Source organism: Triticum urartu, chromosome 6A (genome assembly GCF_056163025.1).
Source record: "Triticum urartu cultivar PI428250 chromosome 6A, HENAU_Tu73, whole genome shotgun sequence".
Classification (NCBI taxonomy): domain Eukaryota; kingdom Viridiplantae; phylum Streptophyta; class Magnoliopsida; order Poales; family Poaceae; genus Triticum; species Triticum urartu.
In genome coordinates this window covers 541,815,895-541,840,904 of record NC_141878.1, presented here as the reverse complement: position 1 = coordinate 541,840,904, position 25,010 = coordinate 541,815,895, and the positions used below count along the sequence as shown (strand labels likewise).

The following is a 25,010-nucleotide window of genomic DNA, read 5'->3' as shown; positions in this document are numbered from 1 at the left end:
TCGTCGATATATCGACAAGATGACGCTCAAGATAAACCCTAGGGTCAAATCATCGATATGTCAACAAGATGAGGCTCAAGGTGAACCCTAGGGTCAAATCATCGATATGTCGACAAGATGAGGATCAAGGTAAACCCTAGGGTCAAATCATCGATATGTCGACAAGATGAGGCTCAAGGTGAACCCTAGGGTCAAATCATCGATATGTCGACAAGATGAGGCTCAAGGTGAACCCTAGGGTCAAATCCATGAATCTAGATGACAGAATTTACTAACTTAGCACATGATAATCAAAGTGCACTCACATTCATAAAGGTTCATCAAGGTTGGATCCAACACCTGATCTCACAAAATACATAGACAAAGGTTCAAAAATAGATACTAAAGTACTTAATAGATGATTATCATCTAGATTACAACACTGCTGGATCCAACACCATAGATCACAAATTCATCACTGAAGTACTTGTGTCACAAGTTCATACTAAAGTACTGGATAGAAGATTATCATCTAGAAACTGATAGATGATTATCATACTAGAAGGCACCCTACTCATCTAAGATGGCCTTCACACCCTGAAGCTTAAACTTTATCTTTTCCTCAGACTTTTGAAGCTCAGAAATGTGATACTGCAGTTTAAGCCTCTCTTCTGTGAGCCTCTCCTTCTCCTTCAAATGATTGAACTTCAAGTTCCTAATCACATTGGCTTGAGCACATGTCAGGTTCTTCAGAGTTTCATAGTTTTGCAGCATCTTCTTCTTCTCCTCCTCTGTCTTTGACAGCTCTGCCTTCAAGTTCCCCACTACAGTCTCAAGCTCAACAATCTTCACATCAACATATTCCTTCTGCTCCTTCTGATTGTTTAACTCCACACCCCTCTGCTGCTGGGCATCCAAGAGAGAATTCACATCAGCATACAAACTGATATAGTTCTCCTGTAGTTTCTTCTTCTCCTCCTTTTTCTTTGACAACTCTGCCTTCAAGTAGCCAACTATAGTTTCAAGCTCAACAATCTTCACTTCAAGATATTGCTTCTGCTCCTTTTGATTGGTTAACTCCACACCCCTCTCCTGCTGGGCATTCAAAAGAGCATTCACATCAGCATACAAACTATCATAGTTCTCCTGTAGTTTCTTCTTCTCTTCTGTCAGGTTGTGAATTGCAAAGGAACTCTCTAGATTGTCATTGGTCCTAGCTGACTTAGTCTCCTCATACATATCCCATAGCTTGGCCAATGCCTTCTCCATTGAGTCTGGCCATTCAAAATCAATCCATTGAACTACTCCACAGTTTATGCCTTCCTGTATTATAAACAATAAAAGAATAAATAATTGTCTAAGACCATCAAACCAACAGGTTCATGTATCTAATATGTGCACTGTTAAACAGACAAATTAACAAGTCACTAAGCACTCACAGGTTCCTTACCATACAGTAGACAAATTAACAATGCCCACTGATAAACAAGTCATTAAGCACTGACCATAATAAACAATGACTACCATCCACTAATAAGAACACACTCCAACACAGTGGCTAAAGCAAATTAAACAAAGACAAAGCACTTAACCAAGCTTAACAACTTGATAAACAAAGGAGTAAGCACTGACCACAATAAACAATGTGTGGTCAGAACAAGCTAAAAAAATCCACTAATGACAAGGCATGTCATAACAGGCTAAACAAAGACCAAGCTAAAAAAATCTTAAGAGCTTGATAAACAAAGCATTAAGCAAACAGCTTCCTTTACACAGGATGTGAATCATACCTTCTTAGCACATCCAATAAACCTCCTGCCCGTGTGCATCCCTTCAAATGCTACAAAGCGTTCGGCCGGCTCACCGTGTTCACACAACACATTCACATCTGCGTCAGTACCATTGAAATTCGGATCGTGCATCGTAGCTAGAAGCTGCGGGAGCAAGCAAAGAGAAGGCTAGGTTCAGATCGAGCTCAGTGAAAAAATCCCCAATTCACTAACCCTAACCCTAGCTCTAGGTATCTAACCAACTGACCTTGATAATGCCATCGCAGGAGGAGGAGATGTTCAGGACTGAATCCTCACTGGTCTCGTCGCTCCACGACACCATGGCATCAGGGAGCAGCAGAACGACGGTCGGCGGTCTGGCGGCGCCGGGGAGGAAGAACAGAGTGAGGAGAGGGCGAGGCAGAGGTGAGAGTGTGAGGAGAGAGCTGGATCAAACCTGTTTTTACCCACACACCGGAGCAGTAGCGGCCGCCACGCCGTTAGACGGCGTGAGCTCGCGGCCATGACGCCACGTCCCCAAAATCGGGCCCCACCTGTCATAATAGTGCTTAAAATGCCCCAACAAAAGGTTTGGTGTTTTCTGCAAATGATTATGCACGAAATCAGTGTTTTCTGGCACAAAAACGTAGAAGAGTCTTTTTTGCAACCCTAGGCTTCAATGTGGTGATTTTTTGCAATTCACTCCCTTAAATTTGATTCGGTCTTACTACACAGCAGTGGTAATGCTCCCTGTTACCAACCGTATTCCAGCCATACTGTCCCCCGAGATCTGCAGACTGGAACTTATCTCGAATGGTAATTTATGTGATGCCACGTGCAATTCATACATCTGATAAAAAGAGAAAAAGAAAAAGAAGGTGTCAGCCGGTGAGCAACAAAACTAGGACAGCTGTTAAAAGATGGAAGTAGTTATAACTAGGCGTAGCACATACAGAAAAACTAGATAGGGCTAACCATATCAGATCCATCAAAAACAGAGAACTAACAACAAAACTAGGCTGCAGTTTGAGGGCTGAAAAGGAAAAAAAAGCGTAGTTGTGCTACTAAGGTAGCCTTTTCGGAATGAAAAGAACAAAGAAATGTAGTAAGAGAAAAATAATGTACTGAAGCAAGAAATATTGAAAAGAGTAATGAAGAAAAATAATGTACTGAAGCATGAACTAACATTTCTCTTTTTCTCTCAATCTGCTCTGAAACCTCGTTCAATAATCTACTGAAGAAAAAATACTAAAAAACAATCTTTTTCGCCTATCCACAAAAGCAGAGTAGATTCGTAAAGGACTGTCAAGAACAAAGCCATCAATCAATCAATAAAAACTGAAAAGTTGTACATAAATTTCAGGTGGTTAGTGACAGAGAAACATTTTGGGTTGATGGTTGACCTTAGCCTCACATTTTTAAAACGCACACGTACACGTCATGGTGATAAGCTCTTTCATTAGTGAGATGCTTACAGATTTGCCATCAGAATAGAGGGGTTTTGGTTTTTTTGGCTGCTATAGCCACTGAAAGTGACACCGCTTGAGCCCCGCCGGCAATAGGCAGTTCCTTCTTGGCTGCTACAGCCACTGGAACTCTGGAAGTGACATTGCTGTCGGCAGGCTTGTTGGCGCCCCCACGCAAAATATGATTTCACAGCATGTATCTGATCATGGTGCGATTCGACGCCACTGAAACCTCATTCAATCCATGGGTTCTGAATGATGAAGAAAATAAAATGAAGACTAAAAACTGAAATGATAAAGTGAATAATAGGCTGAAAACTGACTGAAAACACATAAACTGAATATAGACTGAAGAAATGGCAATGAATTAAAAGAACAATGAATTAAACAAAAGAAATCTAAAATAGAAAAAAAAAACCTGATATCTACGCTCTGTATCAAAAGTTTACTAACAATTCAACAGAAAGTTTATTGAATGTCAGCCGTTAAGTTGTCCCTTTTTGAATCATGCATGTTAGTTTGCAACGTCCATAAAATCCAGACAAGAACGCTCTGCGTCAAACGATTGCCAAGGAAAACATCTGAATGAAGAGATTACCGCTCAACTTCTACCCTCTCCCTTTCCTGTTGACAGGCTCACTGACGAGCATGCAGCATAGACTGCCAAAAAAGAAAAAGGAAAAATTGAGGGACTCAACATGGACTAATGAATAAAGAGTGATGACTGAGAGAGTTAGCTCATGTAAATTGCAGATAGAGCAATGAACATAAAAACTGAACACTAACAGAAATGGGTGACTGAATAAATAGAAATGAACAACTAGAGCCTAAGATACTATGGTCAGACAAAAAATGAAGGGAATAACTAAAATAGGCAGATACTGAAGACATAAATAAAAAGTTTGAGATCACAGTCCTCTTTGAAGGAAATAAGCTAGTGTTGCTGAACTCCTTGAGCAGTTGATATATGCACCAGACAGTGAGCCAGCCTGGTATTCATGCGCATCACTACACTAGTCTAACCCAATAGTCCACCCCTCACCCTCAGCTTGTTTATTTTGGCCGCACTAACAAAGATGTCCCCAACAATGCAGCAACTTCATTGTTCACGAGTTCACGAGGAGCCAAGATTCGTTCGGATTACAGGCTATACAATTAGGGACCAGCTTGTCGGCAACAGAATAATTGGTCATGAACTGATGCCCTTGGTTTTTCCGCCGTTTTGCTCAACTTGATTATGAAGCAGAAACCAAAAACCCTTATTTAAGCTGGAGGCACCCCATCGAACCTGAATTCTCAGTAAGCCCGTCACTCTCTAGTTTGAAGCTCCCAACTAAGCTTATCATTCCTGTTGATTTCATTTGACGCACTTTATCTGCGCTAACTTATGACTTTCATGTCAAGCAGACTCTGGTGTTGCCCGATTCTCATTCTTGCACAAGGTGTCAATACAGAAGCAGTTATTTGCTGACTCGCTGAAGTACGACATAACATCATCTCAAATGGTACACAAGGACGACACACCTGCTTTACCATGCTTTCCGGATGATATTCACCTACATGTACACACAAGTCGTATGCTTCGCCCAAAAAGTCGAAAGTAGTACCAACCGGCGTGATCAGTTTTCAGTTGGGTTCTCTCTGCAACACCTGACAGCCTTCTCGGTCATCTTTTACCAGGTTTTGTACTAGCGGCAAAATGTTACGAAATGAACGAACTGAATTATCTGAATCAAGAAAAGAAATGTGGAACCAGTAGTTTCTACTAGCTTCAGAGTTCAGACCATCTTTTACCAGGTGTACACTACAGACTGATAAATCCAGATGACAATGACACCTACTACTGTTCCCATTCAACACTTTTTACTTTTGTATTTACAGGACTACAACAGTTTCAGACAAGCCCCAGGCTAACAAAACCTATCATGATATCCCTTTTCCAAGCATGATCAGATTAGCACTCCACTAAAGTAAGACTCCAAATATCATGTTCATGTAGTAAGCACAATGGACACCAACATATGTGCATTGTGCAAAACAGATTAAAGACCACCAGTACATTTCGTGACAAAGAGATCTGTAGGAAGCAGATCAACAATCTAAATATCAGACTTTTCCAACATAAAAAATAACAAGACCAAATAATACAAGTCATGTACAAAACCTGAAAACAATACAGCTCACATGCAGAAACTAGATTAATTTAAAATTGTAGGAACCTGAATTTTGTTCACAGGCTAAACCAAACAGAAATCACAATTTTCTCAGGTAAGGTTTGAAAGAGATTAATCAACTGATTTGTATATTTAAGTTCCATAGTTTTAACTAGCTTTGAACACACACAAAAAGGTACTGGTGTCCAATTGCACCAAGTAGAGGTACCGAACTATCTGAATCAAGTTTGAGTGTAAAATGTTACTTATAAAATTTGTCCCCCAATAACCAACTAGTGTACACCAAAACCAAACAAAAAAGATCATGGTCAAGCAGCAAAGAGTATCTACACAAAAATTTGTACGAACCTGAATTTTCTTCACAGGTTTAATCAAACAAATATCACAATCTTCTATGTTAAGGTTGAAAAGAGATTAATCAACTAATTTATTTAGTTAAGTTGCATAATATTTGCTAGCTTTGAACACAAATTTTTTTTACTGAAGGCAACTGGCACCAAATAGAGGAACTAAATTATCTAAACCAAATAGGACAATAGTATGAAACTAACACTTCTCATATCAAGGTTGAGTGAAAAATGTTACTCCTTGTGAAATTTGTTCACCCAATAACCAACTGGTCCACACCAAAACCGAACCAAAAAGATGATGGCCATGCAGCAAATGATATAATCCTAATTTCTGGAGAACCACCAATAATCCAAGTAAGAATAATCAGGGACTAAATTGTACTCCCTCTGTAAACAATATAAGAGCATTTAGATCACTAATTTAGTATTCTAAACGCTCTTATATTAGTTTACAGAGGGAGTACTGTGCAAATGAATAAGATGAATCGAGAAGGAATTATATCATCCAAACAATCATGAAGTTCTAGGTTGATGAGTACTTCAACACCACATTCGAGAAGATCTGACCAAATGAAAATAACAGTTGACCGTAACGAATCAAATCAGCCGTGAACAGAAACCAAACCTCTCCAGCCTTTGATTCATCTCTGCAGAACTACTACCCTCCTGCTTCTACTGCAACTAAAGGAGAACATACACACATACCAAAAGCAAGATCAACTGCTACAATAAGAATCAATCAGGACACTGAATCCACCTCCTATTAAATGATGAATGATGGAACTCATGAACTCAAATAAGACCTTCCTCAAACCCCCTTCGACATGATCTCCACATACCAGATTCAGTCCTGCAACCAATGCATGGAGGCCAACACAAATGAATTGAACAAACCACCGAAAAGGCACTAACCTGACTCGGTTAAAGAGCAAAGGTTTGCCCATGAGACCAAACCTCCTAAATATATCGTGCAACCGACAGGCGCAGAAGACCAACACGGGGATCAAGGGTACATATAATGGACCGAACCTAGAGAGAGATATTGCAAACCAAACGATTTAAACAGATTCCAACTCACTACCAGAGTACCAGTGATGGTGCAGAAAACCGTCAGTGACCAAGTTAGGGTGCAGACTGTAGTCGGAAGTAAAGGGAGTTCGCACGGAAGTTTTACCCAGGTTCGGGGCCTCATGATCGAGGTAATACCCTACTCTTGCTTTGTTTTGGATTGATGTGGGAGGACCTCGTGCGAGGGGGTTACAAGTGGAGGATGATGAATGCTACCAAGGTCTGAGCAATGGAACAGATGCCTCGAACTACCCCTAGCCTCGCCTTATAAAGGGGATGAGAGCTAGGGTTGATAGGGATCCTAACTGACTTTACTGTAAGAGCTTCTTGGCTTGCACGCCAAGGATAAATTTTATCTCCAAGCCTAGACCCCTGGACCGATCGCTGGGTAAGGATACCGCTAGGCCTCTTGGGCCCTGAAGCCAGCCAAGTCTCGAGCTTCCCGGTGGACGAGCCACCCTCGGTATATTGTACCATCAGTAGTGGCCGAGCTTGTCTGGAGTTGTGGAGTCTTGCTGCCTTGAGAACGAAATCCAGGCAGGCTCTTTTTCAGTGATGGAGACAGTCTAGCTCTCGGTAGCCCGACCTCAAAATCTATGTACTTGGCTATCGCGCGCCCCCCAGCAACGCATCTTTGTGGCTTCGTAGCTCCTGATTTTGTGGTGCCGCGATCTAGCGGCTTTGCATCTTTCACCTTCATGGCTTCGCGGCCTGCGTCTTTGCAATGTTGCGGCTTCACGGCTGCATGGCCTCCGGTGTCGCATCTTCGCAGCTTCATGGCTGAACGGCCTCCGGTGGCAAGTCTTCTTCAAATCATTTCTTGCTAGCCATAGGAACCTAGGCGTCGCTGCCACTCGCCTTGTCACATCCCGTCATCACTGTCAAAAGATAGGGAGATGGCCAGTCGGTTTCGCTTTGACCGCTGCATCATGATGATAATGCCTGGATCTCCGCGCCCACATCCTGTGTAGTGGGAAACCGCGAAGGAAATGGGGCATATGTCGACCTACCGAAGCCGTTGCTTGGGTTTCCCGGTGGGATATAAAGAGGGGGAGAGACATTTCCCCACTTCCTCTGTTCCTCTCGCAGATCCCGCTACTGCTTCTCCCTCCCCTGTTGGAACCGCCATTGTCGCAAGCTCTTGCTCCTCGAGCCCTCCCTTTCTTTCCTTCTCCACCCAAGCGAGCCGCTGATGGTGCGAGGCAAGGGAGACCATGGTCGAGGTCATGGCCGGACCGTTCCCAAGGCCACCACCGCTGACGAGCGGAAGGACAACGCTTCCCCCAACGAGGAGGCAGGCGAGACCACAGGCAAGTGGTTCTCCACTATGTTGGTTCAAGATGACTTTCTGCTGCCTTGGGAGGTACTTCAATGGAGGACGGCAGGGGCCGTGGCCATCCTGCCACCAGCCGGCACAAGCGAGTGTTGCACCAGCAGTTCTTTTGTCGAGGTTTGCCTTTCCAGCTGGACAGCTTTGTGTGTGGGCTTTTGTTCTCCTACGGGTGTCAGTTGCATCATCTGACACCCAACGCCATTCTCCACATCGCCAACTACATCACCCATTGCGAATGCTTCCCTGGGACGAACCCGAACTTCGAGTTGTTTTGATACTACTTCCTGGTGAAGGTCCAGAAGAATGGCAATGATATCCGCGACCTTAGGTTTTGACCACTAGCAGTTAATTGAGAGTCAAGCATCATTTTGCAGGGGCAAACAACTAGCAAGCAGGAGCGTCGTGTACTTTGCCCCGGCTCACTGGCCGAGCTGGCTCCACCACTGCCTCCAGCTCCGGCTTGAATCGGACTACTTCAAGATTGCTTTGGCGAAGTCAGTCTGCAACTGGCATAAGGGTTGGTTCTATGCTTCGGGGCTCGCGGGGGATCTGCCGCCCTTCATCAATGAGCCACCCAAGCGTCCGAGAGATCTTGGAAGTCGATGAAGAAGACATCCAGCAACGCCCGGGGGCTGATCGACGCGGTGGAGAGCCTGATCGACCGCGGGCTGACCAGGGAGCAAGTCTTGAAGACGCGACTCGAGCGGCGAGTCTAGCCACTCGGGCTCACCCCATGTATCTTTACATGGGGCCTTAAGATCCGACTCGAGCAACGACATGAGAGCTCAGCAACGACGAGCTGCGAGCCCGCATCGACACCCTAAGAGATCTAGGGTCAAACAAAATTCCGCTCACTGTCGTAATGGAGCCTTTTAGCGTTGCCAGCCCTCAAGTGACGTAAGTGTTCTTGAGCCCGGGGCCATGTGGCCTTAAGATTCATAGTGGCTTTCCTTCTCTTCTTCGTCCTGCCTCGACTTGTTGATGTTTGCAGTAGTTCATGGCTTTCGTCGCCTTCCTATCCGTACCTCTGTTGCTCGAGCAAAAGCTCTGAGCCCAGCGATGGCAGCACTGCTCGAGCTGGAGCCAGTGAAGGTGAATGCGGCTCGCCGCGCTCCTCCTACAAAGGCGAAGACCGCCGCACCGCCTGAAGAGGAGGAAAATGACGATGGCAGCAACGAGGAGGAAGATGAATCTTTAGAAGGTGAAGAATATGATGATGCCCTTGAAGAACCTGATCTCTATGCATATCGGAGAGTACCCAACCCTACATATGCAAGGGATACATACAAGGTGAAAGCTGAGAACAAATTAAATAAAGATAGGTCATCCAAAATAGACAAATAAGTTGCTCCCGCCAAGCCATATTTAGAACCACCAATAATCCAAGTAAGAATCATATAAGGGACTAAATTATACTATGCAAACAAGAAGTAATCAAAAGGGGTTATAATCCAAATAATCAAACTACAGTACAACACCGAAACATCATCCAAGAAGATCTGACCAAATAAAAAAAACGTTGAACCATAATAAATCAAATTAGCCATTAGCAAAAACAAAACCACTCCAGCCATTGATTCATCTCTACGGAACTACTACCCTCCGTTTATGTGGCATCCAAAGAAAACATACATACATACATACCAAAACGAGATCATCGAAGTCTACCAACCCTATAATTCCAATTTTCAAAGAACACCAACAAATCCAAATCAGAATTCATGACAAAGTTAAACCCTGAAGAAAAGAAAAGAAATAGGATAACTATAATCCTAACTCATCATGAAGACACTCCCGTTAAGACGTACAATCCAAATTTCTAGGCAAAGGAGACAAATGCAAACCAGAATTGTTGAAAACATAGACGAAGAAGAAATTAAACAGGAGAGATCATACAAACAAAGATTAATAAACAGATAAGTTGCTAATGCATAGACATATGTGATAATCCAAGTTTCTAGAGAACCTCGAGTAATCCAAGTGAGAATCGTCAAGGAATAAAATTTGATAAAAAATCAAGAAGTAATCAAGAAGGGATTAACATCCAAACAATTAGGAGGTTCGAAGAGTGATCCAAACAACAGTTCAACTAAATAAGACGCATACAAGAAATCTTTTTGCAATTTTTGTGTTTTGCATCTTAAACACAAAGACAAAAAAATGACAAAAAGAAAACAAAGAAAAGCCAAATGGAACAACCAAAAGAGAACAAAAGAACAACGGAAGAGAAATATTTTTGGATTCTCAAAAACATAAAAGGAAAAAACTTAAAAAAACACAATAGAAATATTTTTTGGAATTTTGGTTTTTTCTCAAAGGCATACAAGAACGTAAAGCGAAGCAAAGATAAAATATTTACAAAGTTTCAACAAAGAGGCAATGAAATAAACTTCCAAAGAAAAAGCAAAACGAACGAGGAAATATTTTTGTTGTTTTCTCAAAGAACTTCAAAAGAACAAAAGGACAAAGAAATATTTTAGGGTTTGTTTTAAAAGCAAACAACAAACAAACAAATAAAAGAAAAAATAGGAAGAAAAATAATCAAAAAGAACACTTCAAACAATTGACACTCAAGAAGACGCAAACGAGAAATCTTTTGGAGTTTTTGGGTTTTGCAACTTAAAAACAGAGATGAAATAAACAACAAAAAGAAAACAGCAAAGAAAAGCCAAAAAGAAAAGCCAAAAAGAAAAACCAAAAGAAAACAAAAGAACACCAAAAGAGAAATAATTTTTGGAATTTTGGAGGCCAAAAGGAACTTAAGGAAACACAACAGAAATATTTTTCAAACTTTTGTTTTTCTCAAAGAAGGCAAACAACACCGTAAAGAGAAGCAAAGATAAAATATTTTCAAAGTTTCAACAAAGAGGCAATCAAATAACTTTCAAAGAAAAAGCAAAACGAACGAGAAAATATTTTTTTTCTCAAAGAACTTCAAAAGAACGAAAGGACAAAGAAATCTTTTGGGATTACTATTAGAAGCAAACAACAAACAAACAACCAAAAGAGAAATAGGAAGAAAAAACAAAAGAACACCTCAAATAGTTGACAATCAATAAGGGCAAAAGAGAAATGTTTTTGGAATTTTTGGGTTTTGCAACTTAAACACAAAGACAAAAGGAACGATGAAAAGAAAACAACAAAGAAAAGCCAAAATGAACAACCAAAAGAAAGCAAGGAAAACAAACAAACAACGAAAGAGAAATGTTTTTGGATTTTCGAAAAGATAAAAGGCAAAGAAGAACTTAAAGAAACACAACAAAAATATTTTTGGATTTTTTTCTCGAAGAAGGCAAACAAGAATGTGAAGACAAGCAAAGATAAAATATTTTCAAAGTTTCAACAAAGAGGCAATAAAATACACTTCCAAAGAAAAAGCAAAACGAACGAGGAAATATCTTTGTTGTTTTCTCAAAGAACATCAAAAGAACAAAAGCACAATGAAATCTTTTGGGGTTTCTAGAAAACAACAAAGAAACATACAACAGAAAAGATAGGAAGAAAAAAGAAGAACACTTTGAACACTCGAGACTCAATAAGATACAAACAAGAAATCTTTTTGGATTTTTTGGGTTTTACAACTTAAACACAAAGACGAAAGAAACAACAAAAAGAAACAGCGAGAAAAGCCAAAAAGAACAATCAAAAGCAAACGAAGGAAAATGAAAGAGAATTTTTTTTTTGATTTTTTGAAATATAAAAGGCAAAGAACTAAGAGAAACACCACTTACGTATTTTTGGAATTTTTGGTTTTCCCAAAGAAGGCAAACAATAATGCAAAGTGACAAGCAAAGATACAAGATTTCCAAAGTTTCAACAAAGAGGCAATCAGATAAACTTCCAAAGAAAAAGCAAAAAGAACGAAGAAATATTTGTTGTTTTCTCAAAGAACTTCAAATTAAAAAGGGAGAAAGAAATGTTTTGTGTTTTTTCTTCTAAAAGCAAACAAATAAACAAAAGAAATAATTAGAAGGAAAAGAACCATAAAGAACACAAAAGAAAGAGATTAAAAAACAAATGAAGCCAAACAAGAAGAACGAGAAATACATTTGGGTTTTCGATCTTTAACAAAACACCTACTTTCTACTTCTAGTTTCATTGCCCATTCTTTGTCAACCTCCAGTTGAGACCCTGACAACACCGAAGGTTAGGCGACTTTAGTATCTACTAGCGGCTTCTTTTGGTTCAACATTAACAGGTTTTGCTACTAACTAGATGACCCGGTTGCGCCAAAGGCGCAAGAAGCCATTTAGAAGTAATGTTAGTAGTGAATAAGTAAGAGACGTAAATGGAAAGATGATGCAATGTGGATTGTATTACATATAGTAGAATGGCTTAAACCGGTTAGCGCAAAAAGCTAATTAAAACCAAGAATTATGGTATCGATAACCATTTTATATGCACACAGATCATTTCATTATTGGCCAAAGAGAAAACAAATATGTTCATGCCATATTGTTCGAAGCCACTCTCAATAAAATAGCATCCAGTATAACATGAACCGTTTTGAATAATTTGGAATCATAGATATCTAAACAAGCATCATCCACCTTCAGGACCTGATGCATAAGAAATGGTCTCTCAGGAACCATATCCATTCAAGTAGGCTGTAAAGGGGAAGAAAGATAAAGATAAATGATTAACAATGTTGATAGCATGAAGCAAGACATGGAAACTGAAGCAAATGTGTCACATATTGCAGAAAAGTATTTCAACCATGAAGATGGGTACGAAAGCTAATATCACGCTTATTATTACACAGCTGATTAAGTATAAATAAGTTAAGATATTCATTGCTGTACAATATTAGCATGTAGGCCTAGGATATGGTTCCATTCTTAGTCCATCTGGAGCAGCCCATATAGTTATTATCTGTGGCATATCTTGGTTTTCAGACCATCTGCATATGCCCATATAGTTAAAAGGCCAAATGGCACAAAATACAAATTCAGATGAGGAGATATTAGCAAATAAATGCTTAGCATTACAGATAGTACATAACAATCAAATTTTTGCTACTGAAGTGCATGTCCTTTTCTCTGAAATTAACGGTCAGGTGGAACATATATATTCACCAAGTATATCCCCTCTTCTTAGACCAATACGACACAATGAGGTATCATCTGTTTCCTAATTAAACTGTAACCTGAAATCTGTGTGCATACGTGCATGGGCATATCCATTTATTCCTAATAGGAAAATATGCCAAAACATCGGTCACTTTCTCTTTTGAGCTGGAAAGACCGTTCACTTGGATGCATGCAGACACCTCTAATCTAAACAGAGGAACTGAACAATCAGTCACTATGATTTTATTAACTATATACATATACATTCCAGTCAAGCGTCTTTTTAGAAAGTGACATGCTTAGCTGTGATTTTCTTAAATATGCACCACCAAATATTGAAAGGTAGAATAATATCATCATCCTTTTAGTTCCCATCCATATGGAGGAGCATAAAGATAGCAAAAATGTTAGTACTCTATGCACACCTACTGTAACTCATCCTTTTAGGTGTTTAGTAGGACCTACTTCGTATGTGTCTCTCACTGTAGGTGGGCAATACATTCCCTTGACCAGGTTAGGAATGTCCAAAATATTGTTTCCAAAAATAAACATGAGTTACAGTTTAGTAGGACCGAGAAGGATTCAAGATTATAAAAGGAGCTGGGATACACATTCTTATTAAAGTTATTGGTTCAGATCTGTGTAGCTTTCAGGGGCCTACCAATCAATCCATATGTCCATCCCTACAATAGTTTCAGGAGGGTACCACTCAATCCATTTGAGCATCTCCTTTTTGCATTAATAGAAGATGAGCTAGCATGCCTGCAGATGGGCTGGTGACGGTGAGGTCGCCAGCAAGTAGACCTAGCTGCAGAGGACACCGTCTCCCCCATGCTGCTGGTGGGAAACCACCACGACACGAGCAATCTTGCCGGAGAGGCACCCTCAATCTCCGCTGATGGCTGCTTTCCCTGATAGCTGAGGGATCTGCCGGTGAGGTCCTGACAACTGTTCAAAAGGAGCAAAAAAGCAAGTGTTGATCTATTATTTCCCTCATAGAGCATTGTAAGCACGAGCGGATGTTCGCCAAGTGTGTGTTTTAAAATACACTGTAATTGCAAGCAAGTAACAGCGGTGATGTATACTTGTACATACTTCTTCTGTGATCTGAACAACAAAGCGAGCAACACCTCCTTAAAAAATCTCCACACCTCTTAAATCAGTAGGGGAAAAGGGTGTAAGCACCTAGGCGCTAGGGCAGAACAAAACGCATTGCTTAAGCCTGCGCTTAGGCAAGATATGCGCTAGTCAGTGGGAAAATACAAAGTTAACAATTAGAGGTTTTTCCCTGGTCCTAAATAAAAGGACTCGAAAGCCATGTAAATTGTGTAAAGCAGAGCAAAGAAGTAGAAAAGCAGAACATAACTTCAGAAGAAGAAACTGAAGTAATGGACTAAGGTATATGTTTTAACCAAACACTATCATACTTTGGAATATTGTTCCTTATTTCAAGTGTACAGAAGAACCAAGAGCAGCATGAATCACTTGCCCATAGCATAAAGTTTCTGCATCATAGCATCAAGAAGCTGTATCATAGCATCAAGAAGCACTTTCTGTTTAGTAAACTACAATTTGGAAGGTTAAGTTGCTGCATCATAGTATCAAGAAGCACTTTTTGTTGGGATCTTAACTTTGTCCATCACGACAGACTGATTACACAAGAAAGACACTGTAAGCAAGTGTTGGAAGCTTCATAGTGTATGATTTGAGACGTTTATCCATCTATTATTTTCCCGTGACAAAAAGAGTGTTGTTAAACAATGGTAATAGTAGAATTTTGGAAGTCTGGCAATTACAATACAGTAAATGCCTATCCTGAAGTTAAAACTAAATAAAACCAGGGTTTATAAGTGAATTTCACAGATAATTGTTCATGTTGCTTGAATCATAATTGAATCGATAATATGATTTTCCATGTCACATTATTATGCTAACTGGGATTGTAGTAGAAAAGGCAGGATAACAGTACTATACTCCACTCTTTTTCCTATTGGGAAGAACCACCTCTCCTATCCCATTCTCTGAATTTTCATATAGATAACCTTCAATTTTCTCTTTGTTCTTTCCATTTTATTTCAGTAGCTCCTTCAATTCATATGATTGGTTTTGTTTCATTGATGGACCCTAAGCGGTTAATGCATGAACTTGCTAAAATGTTCAGAATGACGCAGTTACTACATCTAATTCAATAGTAGTGCTTCTGCATTAACGTACGTACCTATGGTATGGATGACTGTTTACAAACCTGAGTCATAATCAACAGTGCCGTTAAACAATGGTGATAGTAACTTAATGTGCAGTTCACATGTACAAATTCGAACTCTTATGTTTTAGCTAGGATATGTGTGCTAGTTAGGAAATCTTAAAGGAGAGCTGGTAAATATCAAGAGGCATATGCATACAACCGTAGATGATAATTTTTCTGAGAATAACAGGGCTTTCAGGTTGTTGTAGTTGAACAGGATTCATGCATATACTATCTTGCAGGCAGCAAGAAAATAGGAGATCAGCATGTATTTCCATGCATCAACAGATTATTCACATGTCGATTAAGAAGCACACGCAACAAGGATCGATAGGTTGACTAAAGAAGATTAGTTCGCGAAAACATACTGTGTCGTCGCTCAAGGTTTACCTGAAGGTGAGTGAGGTGGCCTGATCTGGTGAGAATCCACAAGAGGAGCTGAAGTGCTGCCGTGATGCATAGATGGGAGAGAGCGGATCTTGCGGGCGAGGGAGCATATACCTGAGACAGAGCCAGATCGTCGAGTGTTTTCCTTTTCTGAAGATAAAAAAAACAACTGTAAGATTTTTTTTATGTAAACTTCCATGTGCCTTTGGAATAGTGAAGCAACACTACTGAACATAATAATCATGTTTCTCGGAAGATATTTTTAGGAAAGTAATAAAATTTACTCTTTTAACCAGTTTCTCACCTAGTGTAGAAGAGGCTGCGGATAGGAAGCAAAACCAAAATTAATGTCACTTTGATAGTTGTACCTCACATCCTGCATCACTATCAAGACCAACTATTAGATTTACCATAGACTGTCCACTAAGAGAGGCCAAATATGATCATGAATGAATGACAAAACTGTATCTACCCTCTATAAACATCAATCATCTTAAGAACCTTAACTTCATAGCATCCACACTGCCAGAGAACACAGAAATATATATGAACTGTAAAACATTCACACTACAACTAAAACCATGATAGGTTGAGCATATGGAGGCATCAAAAAAGGAAATAGGTTAGAACTCACCCGATCAGAGCCAACAGAACAATGAGAACATCCAGCTTACATGCAACACCATCGGTGGTAGAACTACTGCCGTCCCTAAACTGAAGAAAATATCAAAGAAATTAAACCATCATGTCCACAAGCAACGAGTGGATTTGTAGGAAAACCAACAATATGAAGATGTCCCTTGATATAGTAGTAATTAATAGGATATCGATATGAAGAAAACGATAATTAGATCATGCATTGATAATCCAACATAGATACGTACAAAAGAACAAGCAACCTTCGAAATATTTGGTCGAAAGTAATCCAGACATTAATTACTAATTATTACATGTAGGCCAACTGAAAAAACACAACCATCTACAAATAGAAAACATGGATTGGCATACAACAATCAGAAGCGAGCCTTGCTCATTCTCGCTTGATACAAAAACCCAGAAAACAAACTACAACAAACAACTGAAATCTAATACTCTACAGATGCTGGAATCATGGTTTTTACTACAAAAAAAATGAAGGCATTAACAAGCTAAGTATCTTGGTTTTAGCTACCAAACCAGAATGATTGCTACAGTACCTTTCAGTTCAGTAACACAGTTCGGCGAGGTTGCAAAGTGGTCTTTGTCGCCTCTGCTGCCATCGTTGTAGGAACCCAGACCCATCCAAACCCTAGATGACTGAAAAAATTAATTAGGAGGACATGAATTAGAGGGAGGAGCTCACACAAGGAATTGTAACACCTAAGTATTGCAGGCAGAGTTATAAGAGGGGTCATGAGTTGCTTTGGAAGCACGGGAATGGCTAAATAACCTGCAAAATCTGTAACAGACGCAAAACAATATAACTCTCAGAAGAAATTTTGCTCTTGTCCATGTGATAAATTTAAATGTAAAACATTTACAGTAAAGTCGACAGAAATGAGCAGGAATTTAAAATCTTTTATAAAAACTATACAGAACAAAGCAAATCCCCAGTTCAGTTCTACTCAAAGACAAAGATGATGATACAGATTCTAAGCTAGCTGGCACATCTACACAAAGAACCAACATGACAAATGCAAGTAAACCGGAGATAAATCTTCGGCTAAGATTGAAGAAAGAAAATATGATGAGCTCACCTTTGATCTGCATAGCACATCCAGGAATAACCAATTTCTTCCTTAATCGTGTGAGTGCCCAGGACAAAACAATCTTCTAGTTCATTGGTGAGCAACCCTTATGAAGCTCCTACAAAGAGAAAATTTAGAATTTTAACCCAGAGCACATAGTCACAGTGATTAAGCAAACTGGAACACTCTCAAATGCTTAGCAAGCTCTACTTCCAAGAACCATATACAAAATCAATGAATAGAAGGCTGAGTGAACTAAACAGACTTTGGTTAAAGCTGTCACACTACAATTAGAAAAGCATATCCATAGCAGGTGAACCTCAAAATTTATATACAGCCAAGCTGACCGCACAAACGCACCAGTTCATGGAATATGTACCAAGACCTAATCAAGCAAGCCAATAGGAAACCTAACCTTGTTGGTAAACAACACACACATCCAACAAAATCAACAAAGAACCTGCACATAGAAAGGAACATGGAAGAAAAAAATGTCTCAGCTCAGACACATTTTATCGAACAGGATTCAGGAGACGAGAAGAAAAGATCTTAGCTCCGAGTGCAAATAACCAACTGATGTGATCGCATACCCGAGCAGCAAGCCACCAATGAAACAAACAAGCCTGTAAATCCATCAGATTGCTGAAGAGGTAGGGCAGCAGGCAAGCTTCTGCTGTTGCTGGTTCCGACGACAAGCACAATGAGAGGCAACTTACCAAATACAATTAACAGCAGCAAAACCTGAAAAACCTGAAAAATAACATATGCTTGGATTAGGAAGGCACCATAGCTGCCAGTTGTTTGTACCAAGCATAATGAAACATCACCTTTCTAAAGTCAGGAAAAGGTAAACAAAAAATAGATTGGTAATGATATATATGTGTAGTACAGCACAGTATCAAGCAGCATAAAGTTACTGTCACAATTGCCATTCTTTCAGATATGATACTAACCTGGTAACTGAAAGCCAACCGCTGTCTAGTAATGCAGTTAAAAAGTAACTTGAGGATACTAACTCTAAAGTTCATTGCCTGGTTTTACCTATAATAAACCAACAATATAAACATGACTATCCAGAATAAATTTAGATATTCAGAAAATAAATGGAGCAAAAGAAAGTGACTAACCTGAACCCAATAGAACCATCGCAAGGCCTCCGGTTAGAGGAACGACCAGTCCAACACTTGCAGCTGTTAGGAATAAGCAACTTGTATTCCCATGAGGCCATAGGCCGATATATATATACATGTACAGGTGTGGAACATATGCAGGAAACCCCTTATACAACGGGATAAATACAAAGGGGTACATGACTTATATTATAACTCTAACACCCCCCCTCAAACTCATGGTGGATGAACAACACTGAGTTTGGAGAGATAAAAGCCATGTTGTGCTCTAGTCTGAGCCTTCGTCAGGAAATCCGCCAACTGTAACTCGGAAGGCACATACTGAAGAGCAATAACCTGATCCTGCACAGCAGCGCGCACATAGAACGCATCAACACCAATATGCTTGGTGAGCTCATGCTTCACAGGATCGCGTGCAATGCTGATAGCACCTGTACTGTCAGATAAAAGCAGAGTCGGTGTAGTGACAGAAACACCAAAATCCTGAAGTAACCACCGTAACCAAGTCACCTCTGCCGTCAAAAGAGCCATTGCTCGCAACTCAGCCTCGGCACTCGAACGGGAAACTGCAAGTTGTTTCTTCGTCTTCCAGGCAATGAGAGAACCACCAAGAAAAACACAGTAAGCAGAAAGTGAACGGCGATCGGAAGGATCACTAGCCCACGTAGCATCCGAATAGGCCTGGAGCTGTAAAGAACTGGAGCGAGGAAAGAATAGACGGTGAGAGATCGTGCCTCGAAGATATCGAAGAACACGAAGGAGATGACTATAGTGAACCGAGGTGGGGGCAGAGAAAGAATAGACGGTGAGAGATCGTGCCTCGAAGATATCGAAGAACACGAAGGAGATGACTATAGTGAACCGAGGTGGGGGCAGAGACAAACTGACTCAGAATATGAACCGGATAAGAGATGTCCGGACGAGTGACAGCTAGATAGACAAGACTGCCAACAAGATGACGATAACGCGTCGGATCAGGAAGAGGATCACCATCAGTAGCACGGAGGTGAACATTGAGCTCCATAGGAGTCTCAACAACGCGCTCGTCAGTAAGAGCAGCACGAGCAAGAAGATCCTGGATATACTTTTCCTGGGAGATAAAAAAGCCATCAGAGGTAGAAGAGACTTCAATCCCAAGAAAGTAGCGAAGAGGTCCAAGATCAGACATAAGAAACTGCTCACTAAGACGGGCCTTTACAAAGGCAATATACTCGGGGTCATCCCCCGTGATGATCATGTCATCAACATAAAGAAGAAGAAGAGTCCGTCCACGAGGAGAAAGGTGAATAAACAATGCTGGATCATGAGCACTGGCTAAAAAACCAGCAGCAGTGATCACAGAAGCAAAGCGCTCAAACCAGGCACGGGGGGCTTGCTTAAGGCCATAGAGAGAGCGACGAAGACGACATACCATGCCACCAGGAACAGAATACCCAGGTGGTGGCTGCATGTACACTTCCTCACGCAGCTCACCATTAAGAAAGGCATTCTTAACATCAAGCTGAGATATAGACCAGTGGCGTGCAGAGGCAACGGCAAGAAGTGTACGAACAGTGGTCATATGAGCCACAGGAGCAAAAGTCTCGTCATAATCACGACCATGCTCCTGCTGAAAACCACGAGCCACAAGACGAGCTTTGTGACGCTCAAGAGAACCATCGGAGCGAGTCTTAACCTTGTAGACCCACTTACAAGTGATCGGACGGACTCCGGGAGGAAGAGAAACAAGATCCCAGGTACCAGTGCGTTCAAGAGCAGCAATCTCCTCTGCCATCGCAAACTGCCATTCAGGATGAACAACAGCCTGTCGGTAAGAAGTCGGCTCAAGAACAGCAGCACCAGCGGTGGGAAATCCAAAGCGATCAATAGGCGGACGAGGACGAGAACGCAAGCCATAAGTAGGCTGAGAGGAAGATGACGACCCATCCACAGAGGCATCAACTGGTCGTGGACGACGAGTGTAATGCTGAGGAAAAGATGGAATAATAGAAGGAGGAATCGGCAAGGTAGAATCAAGGGGTGGGGACGAAGAAGTCACCGGAGATGAAGGTGTAGAATCCGGTGACAGGCTGGGAGAGGAGACTGGGGAGGAAGTCACCGGAGATGAAGGTGAAGAACCCGGTGACATGCGAGGCGAGGAGACCGGGGATGATGGTGGCTGCAAATCAACTAGATGTGGAGAAGGAGAGGAAGTGGAACGGAGAGGTACAGTCTCGGCGGGAGTGATAGGTGAGTCAGGAAAAGTGAGGAAAGAGATATCCTGCACTGAAAAAGTCAAGGAAGATGGGCGTGGGTAGAAGGGACGAGACTCTTCAAAAGTCACATCTCAAGAGATACGCATCCGACGACCAATAGGATCCCAACAACGATAGCCCTTATGCTCATCACTGTAGCCTAAGAAGACACACTCAACAGACTGAGCGGTCAGTTTGGTGCGTTCGCGAGGGGCAAGAAGAACATAGCAAACACAGCCAAACGAGCGAAGCATCGAATAATCGGGAGAACAATCAAAAAGTCGCTCGAAAGGAACACCACCCTGTAGAGCAGCGGAAGGCTGTATATTGATAAGATAGGTGGATGTGGAGACGGCCTCAGCCCAAAAATGAGGCAAGAGAGAGGCAGCAATCATCAATGCACGAGCCGTCTCAAGAAGATGTCGATGCTTTCGCTCAGCCACACCATTCTGAGCATGAGCACCAGGACAAGAGAATTGAGAGAGAGTCCCGTGCTCAGCAAGAACACCACGCAACATCTTAGAGATATACTCGCCAGCGGAGTCAGCACGAAAAACACGAATGGGTGAAGAGAACTGAGTATGAACCATGGCAGCAAAACGCTTATAAATAGACAACACCTCAGAACGAGAAGTCATGAAATAAAGCCATGTGTAACGAGAGAAATCATCTATGAAAATAATATAGTATTTATAACCACCTTTTGAAGCGAAAGGGGCCGGACCCCATACATCAGAATGGACTAAATCGAAAGGACGCTTAGACACTGACTCACTATGTGAATATGGTAACTGAATCTGCTTGCCAAGATGACAACCCTGACACTCTAAAGAGACATCTCCTGAGACAGACCCCAGAAGGCCTCGACGAACTAAAGAAGACAACCGAGAACCACACAGATGACCAAGTCGATGATGCCACTGCTGGAGGGAACCAGTGACGGAGGCGACAGAAGCGGAAGAACTGGCGATGGTGGTGGCAGCAGAAGGAACATGAAGCCAGTCCAACTCCCAAAGACCCTGAGAATCACAGCGGCGAGGGCCAGCCCCAACCAGAGTGTGCGTGTGACGGTCCTGGACAGAACAAGAGTCAACGTCAAGGATGACGCGACAACCAGAATCCGTAAGTTGACCAGCAGAAAACAAATTCATGGTAAGTCGAGGAACATGAGCAACATCAGGAACAGAATAAGGAGTAGTAAGATTGCCTCTACTAGCAACAGGAAGTGGAGTACCATCAGCAGTGAAGACATGAATAGGAGAATCCAGTGATCGAAGAGAGGACAAAGTGGAAGAATGAGAAGACATATGAAAAGAAGCTCCAGAGTCCAGAACCCAGGGGGATGTACCTGACTGTGTAGAGGGTGATTGCTCAGTGCAGGAAGCATCGATGACAGAACCGGCAGTACCCGTCGAGGAAGAACCTGAAGCCGCGAGCAGACGCTTAAGTCTCAGAATATCCTGCTCAGTCAAAGCAATGGCTGAAGCTGTCGAGGTAGATGACGAAGTCCCAGAAGATGATGATCGAGCCTTGCGCAGGTGTTTCTTCTTCGTGTAGCACTGAGACTCAAGATGACCATCATTGTTGCAATAGGCGCAATGTGGACGGGGGCGACCTGAGCCTCCAGAAGGAGTGGGCAAGAGCGGCGGAGCACTCGAGCGAGAAGGGGTCGGTGGAGCAAGTGGCGTAGGAGCACGAGTAGCAAGCACAGAGGGAACCTCCAGCAAACCAGCACCACGTAAGCGAGTCTCCTCAGCACGAATCTCAGAAAGCGCCTCCATGAGAGAAATACGGCCACGAGCAAACAACTGAGCACGCCGGGGCTCAAACTCCTTACGGAGCCGAGACAAGAACTCATAGACGCGATGAAACTCCAAATTGGCCTGGACAGCCTGGCAACAGGGGCAGGTACGACACCCAGCACTACGAAGAGAATCAAGCTGGCGCCAGATAGCAGAACTCTGTGCATAGAAGTCATCAACAGAAGAGTCACCCTGCTGAAGAGCATGCTCCTGACGGATCACAGAGAGGTATAAGGCATCACCAGAGGGCTGATAGCGCTCACGAAGACGGGTCCACATCTCAAAGACAGTAGAAAGACCCAGAAATTCAGAAGCAAACTGAGGCAGAACACTAGCAGTGAGAACAGCTGCAGCACGAGCATCATCATCAAGCCACTGGGTGTAAACAGACAGAGCACCATGATACGTCTGAAGAGCCTCCTCATAAGCCAAAACCCTCTCATCATAAGCACGATCAGCAGCCTCATCAGCAACCTTAGCCGCATCCTTGGCGGCCTGATTAGCATCCGTAGGAAGAACCGATGGAGTTGGCGGAGTAGGGGCCACCGGAGGAACTGGACATGGCGGACAGCAGACCTCGCCAGAAAGAACACCCCAAAGACGGATGCCACGCATGTGAATGCGCATGAAGCCAGTAAACTCGGTGTAGTTAGTACCATCAAAGATCACCGGACAGCGAGGAACAGCAACATAGCCCGATGCAGCAGACATTTTTTTCTTTCTTTTTTCTTTTTTTTCTTTTTTTCTTTTTTTTAGATCCGACGAGAGCGACCAGATCGGGAGCAGGCGCTGGCTGGGGACGGGAGCAGCGTCAAGCGGAAGATCGGGGCACTGGCTGAGGACGGGAGCCCTGCGAGCGGCCGGCTGGATGCGGGCGTTACGCACGTCCTTCCCAGGACAAGCAGCGATGTAGTGAGGCGGCTTGATCTCAGCGATGGTGCAACGGCTTGATCTCAGCGATGGGGGACGGACGGAGAAGTCCTGCGATCGCTCGGGCTCGATCTGTAGCCAGCACGAAGAAGTCCGCCGGCTTGATCTGAGGGCTCAAGGCAGGCGAAGCAAGATAGGAGGGAGAGAAACGCAGCGGCGACGGAAACAGCGACGCCGGCAAGAAGAACACAGCGGCGCGGGGAGAGGATCAAGCACGAGTTGCGCGTGCTAAAAAAAACCTAAGCTCTAATACCATGTTAGGAATAAGCAACTTGTATTCCCATGAGGCCATAGGCCGATATATATATACATGTACAGGTGTGGAACATATGCAGGAAACCCCTTATACAACGGGATAAATACAAAGGGGTACATGACTTACATTATAACTCTAACAGCAGCTACAACACTGTAATGGATCAAATCGAAGAGCAGCAAAGCGTAAATTGAAAAGGGAAAAAAGGAAAAGCATAAGGGATAGGCCAAACCACCCAGAATACTTCTCGACCTTCTCTGTTGTGGGGCGACGGCACCGTGGATGGCCTTCTCTGCAGCCAGCGCTCCCCGTATGTCGAGGACAATGGCGACAGCGCCGCGCTCCACATGCCCAGTCTAGAGGCGGAGGGAGAAGCGACAGGTGCAACAGTGGCGCGGGGTGGCCGAGCACGAAGAAGAAGGGGCACAGGGGTCACCGGCGGCGGCAGGGGCGGGGAGACGCGAAGAGGCTGCTGCGGCGTAGGGAGAGCACGGAGCGTCGACCCGCTGGTCCACGCAGCTCCACACGCGCGGCGAGCTCCTGCTACTTCCCGTTGCTCGCCGCCCTGCCACGCTGCCGCATCCTCGCCAGCCCCGCGCGCTCGCGGTCACCGCTGCCTGCTGTTGCCGCTGCCGCCCGCGCCCGCGCCGCCTCGCCAGCCCCGTGCGCTTGCTGCTCGCCCGCCCTTGGCCTCGCCTCCGGCTGCCGCTGTTCGCCTGCCACACCGGCCCCCGCTCGGCGCGCCCAGCCGCCCCGCGGTCAGACGCGCTCGGGCTTTGAGGGGAGAAGAGTAGGAGGCGGAGCCGCGCGACCGGCGGCGTGTGGGGCTAGGGTTTGGAGGGAGGAGAGAGCTGAGGTGGGAGGAGTGAGCCGAGGCGGCAGGAAGAGGAGAGCGGCGGCCAGGTCCTCTCCACAGGAGCGGTTGGCTTTTATACGCCCGGATGCGAAATGACAAAAATGCCCTCGGCGGGGCACGAAAATAACAGGCGGTGGCACGAGCGATTTGAAGGCGACGTGGCTGCCTTCATTGTGACTACCACTCTAGCAGGGTTTATATGTTCAATGTCTCCTTCTGTTGACAACGCACCTCC

At 43.1% G+C, this 25,010-nt stretch overlaps 1 protein-coding gene, 1 long non-coding RNA gene and 1 pseudogene across 9 annotated transcripts in view; all 3 read right to left on the bottom strand.

The window, feature by feature from the left end:
- Window positions 1–366: 366 nt before the first annotated feature.
- LOC147966176 (uncharacterized) lies at window positions 367–8,459 on the bottom strand. 2 transcript variants are annotated; one of them, XM_087528713.1, is made up of 5 exons: window positions 3,813–8,459; window positions 2,206–3,465; window positions 2,017–2,125; window positions 1,770–1,913; window positions 367–1,302 (listed from the first exon to the last, which is right to left on the bottom strand). In XM_087528713.1, the coding sequence occupies exons 2-5, from the start codon at window positions 2,307–2,309 to the stop codon at window positions 550–552; spliced, it is 1,110 nt and encodes a 369-aa protein (XP_087384839.1). In that variant the 5' UTR covers window positions 2,310–3,465; window positions 3,813–8,459; the 3' UTR covers window positions 367–549. The 2 variants fall into 2 exon arrangements, with proteins under 2 accessions (XP_087384839.1, XP_087384840.1); XM_087528714.1 differs by having other exon boundaries at window positions 2,206–8,459.
- Window positions 8,460–12,572: 4,113 nt separating this feature from the next.
- LOC147966174 (uncharacterized) overlaps window positions 12,573–25,010 on the bottom strand; it is a 28,802-nt gene continuing 16,364 nt past the window's right edge. Inside the window, exons 4-14 of one of the 7 annotated variants that reach the window (XR_015608790.1) lie at window positions 18,695–19,039; window positions 18,521–18,608; window positions 18,158–18,317; window positions 17,983–18,027; window positions 17,577–17,685; window positions 17,037–17,136; window positions 16,475–16,554; window positions 16,145–16,216; window positions 15,844–15,990; window positions 14,304–14,452; window positions 13,806–14,156 (exon numbers count right to left, since the gene is read on the bottom strand). This is a non-coding gene — a long non-coding RNA (uncharacterized LOC147966174). The other 6 variants (XR_015608789.1, XR_015608791.1, XR_015608792.1 and 3 more) reach the window with 6 other exon arrangements.
- Window positions 21,875–24,084, bottom strand: LOC147966175 (uncharacterized; annotated as a pseudogene).

Bases quoted from the DNA above. Each gene is read 5' to 3' on its own strand.
- LOC147966176 (XM_087528714.1), bottom strand. From the start codon at position 2,309: ATGACAGGTGGGGCCCGATTTTGGGGACGTGGCGTCATGGCCGCGAGC. The intron at 1,914-2,016 runs GTCAGTTGGTTA...TTGCTCCCGCAG, and splicing joins CCTGCGATGGCATTATCAAG to CTTCTAGCTACGATGCACGA. The intron at 1,303-1,769 runs GTATGATTCACA...TTTATAATACAG, and splicing joins TTATTGGATGTGCTAAGAAG to GAAGGCATAAACTGTGGAGT.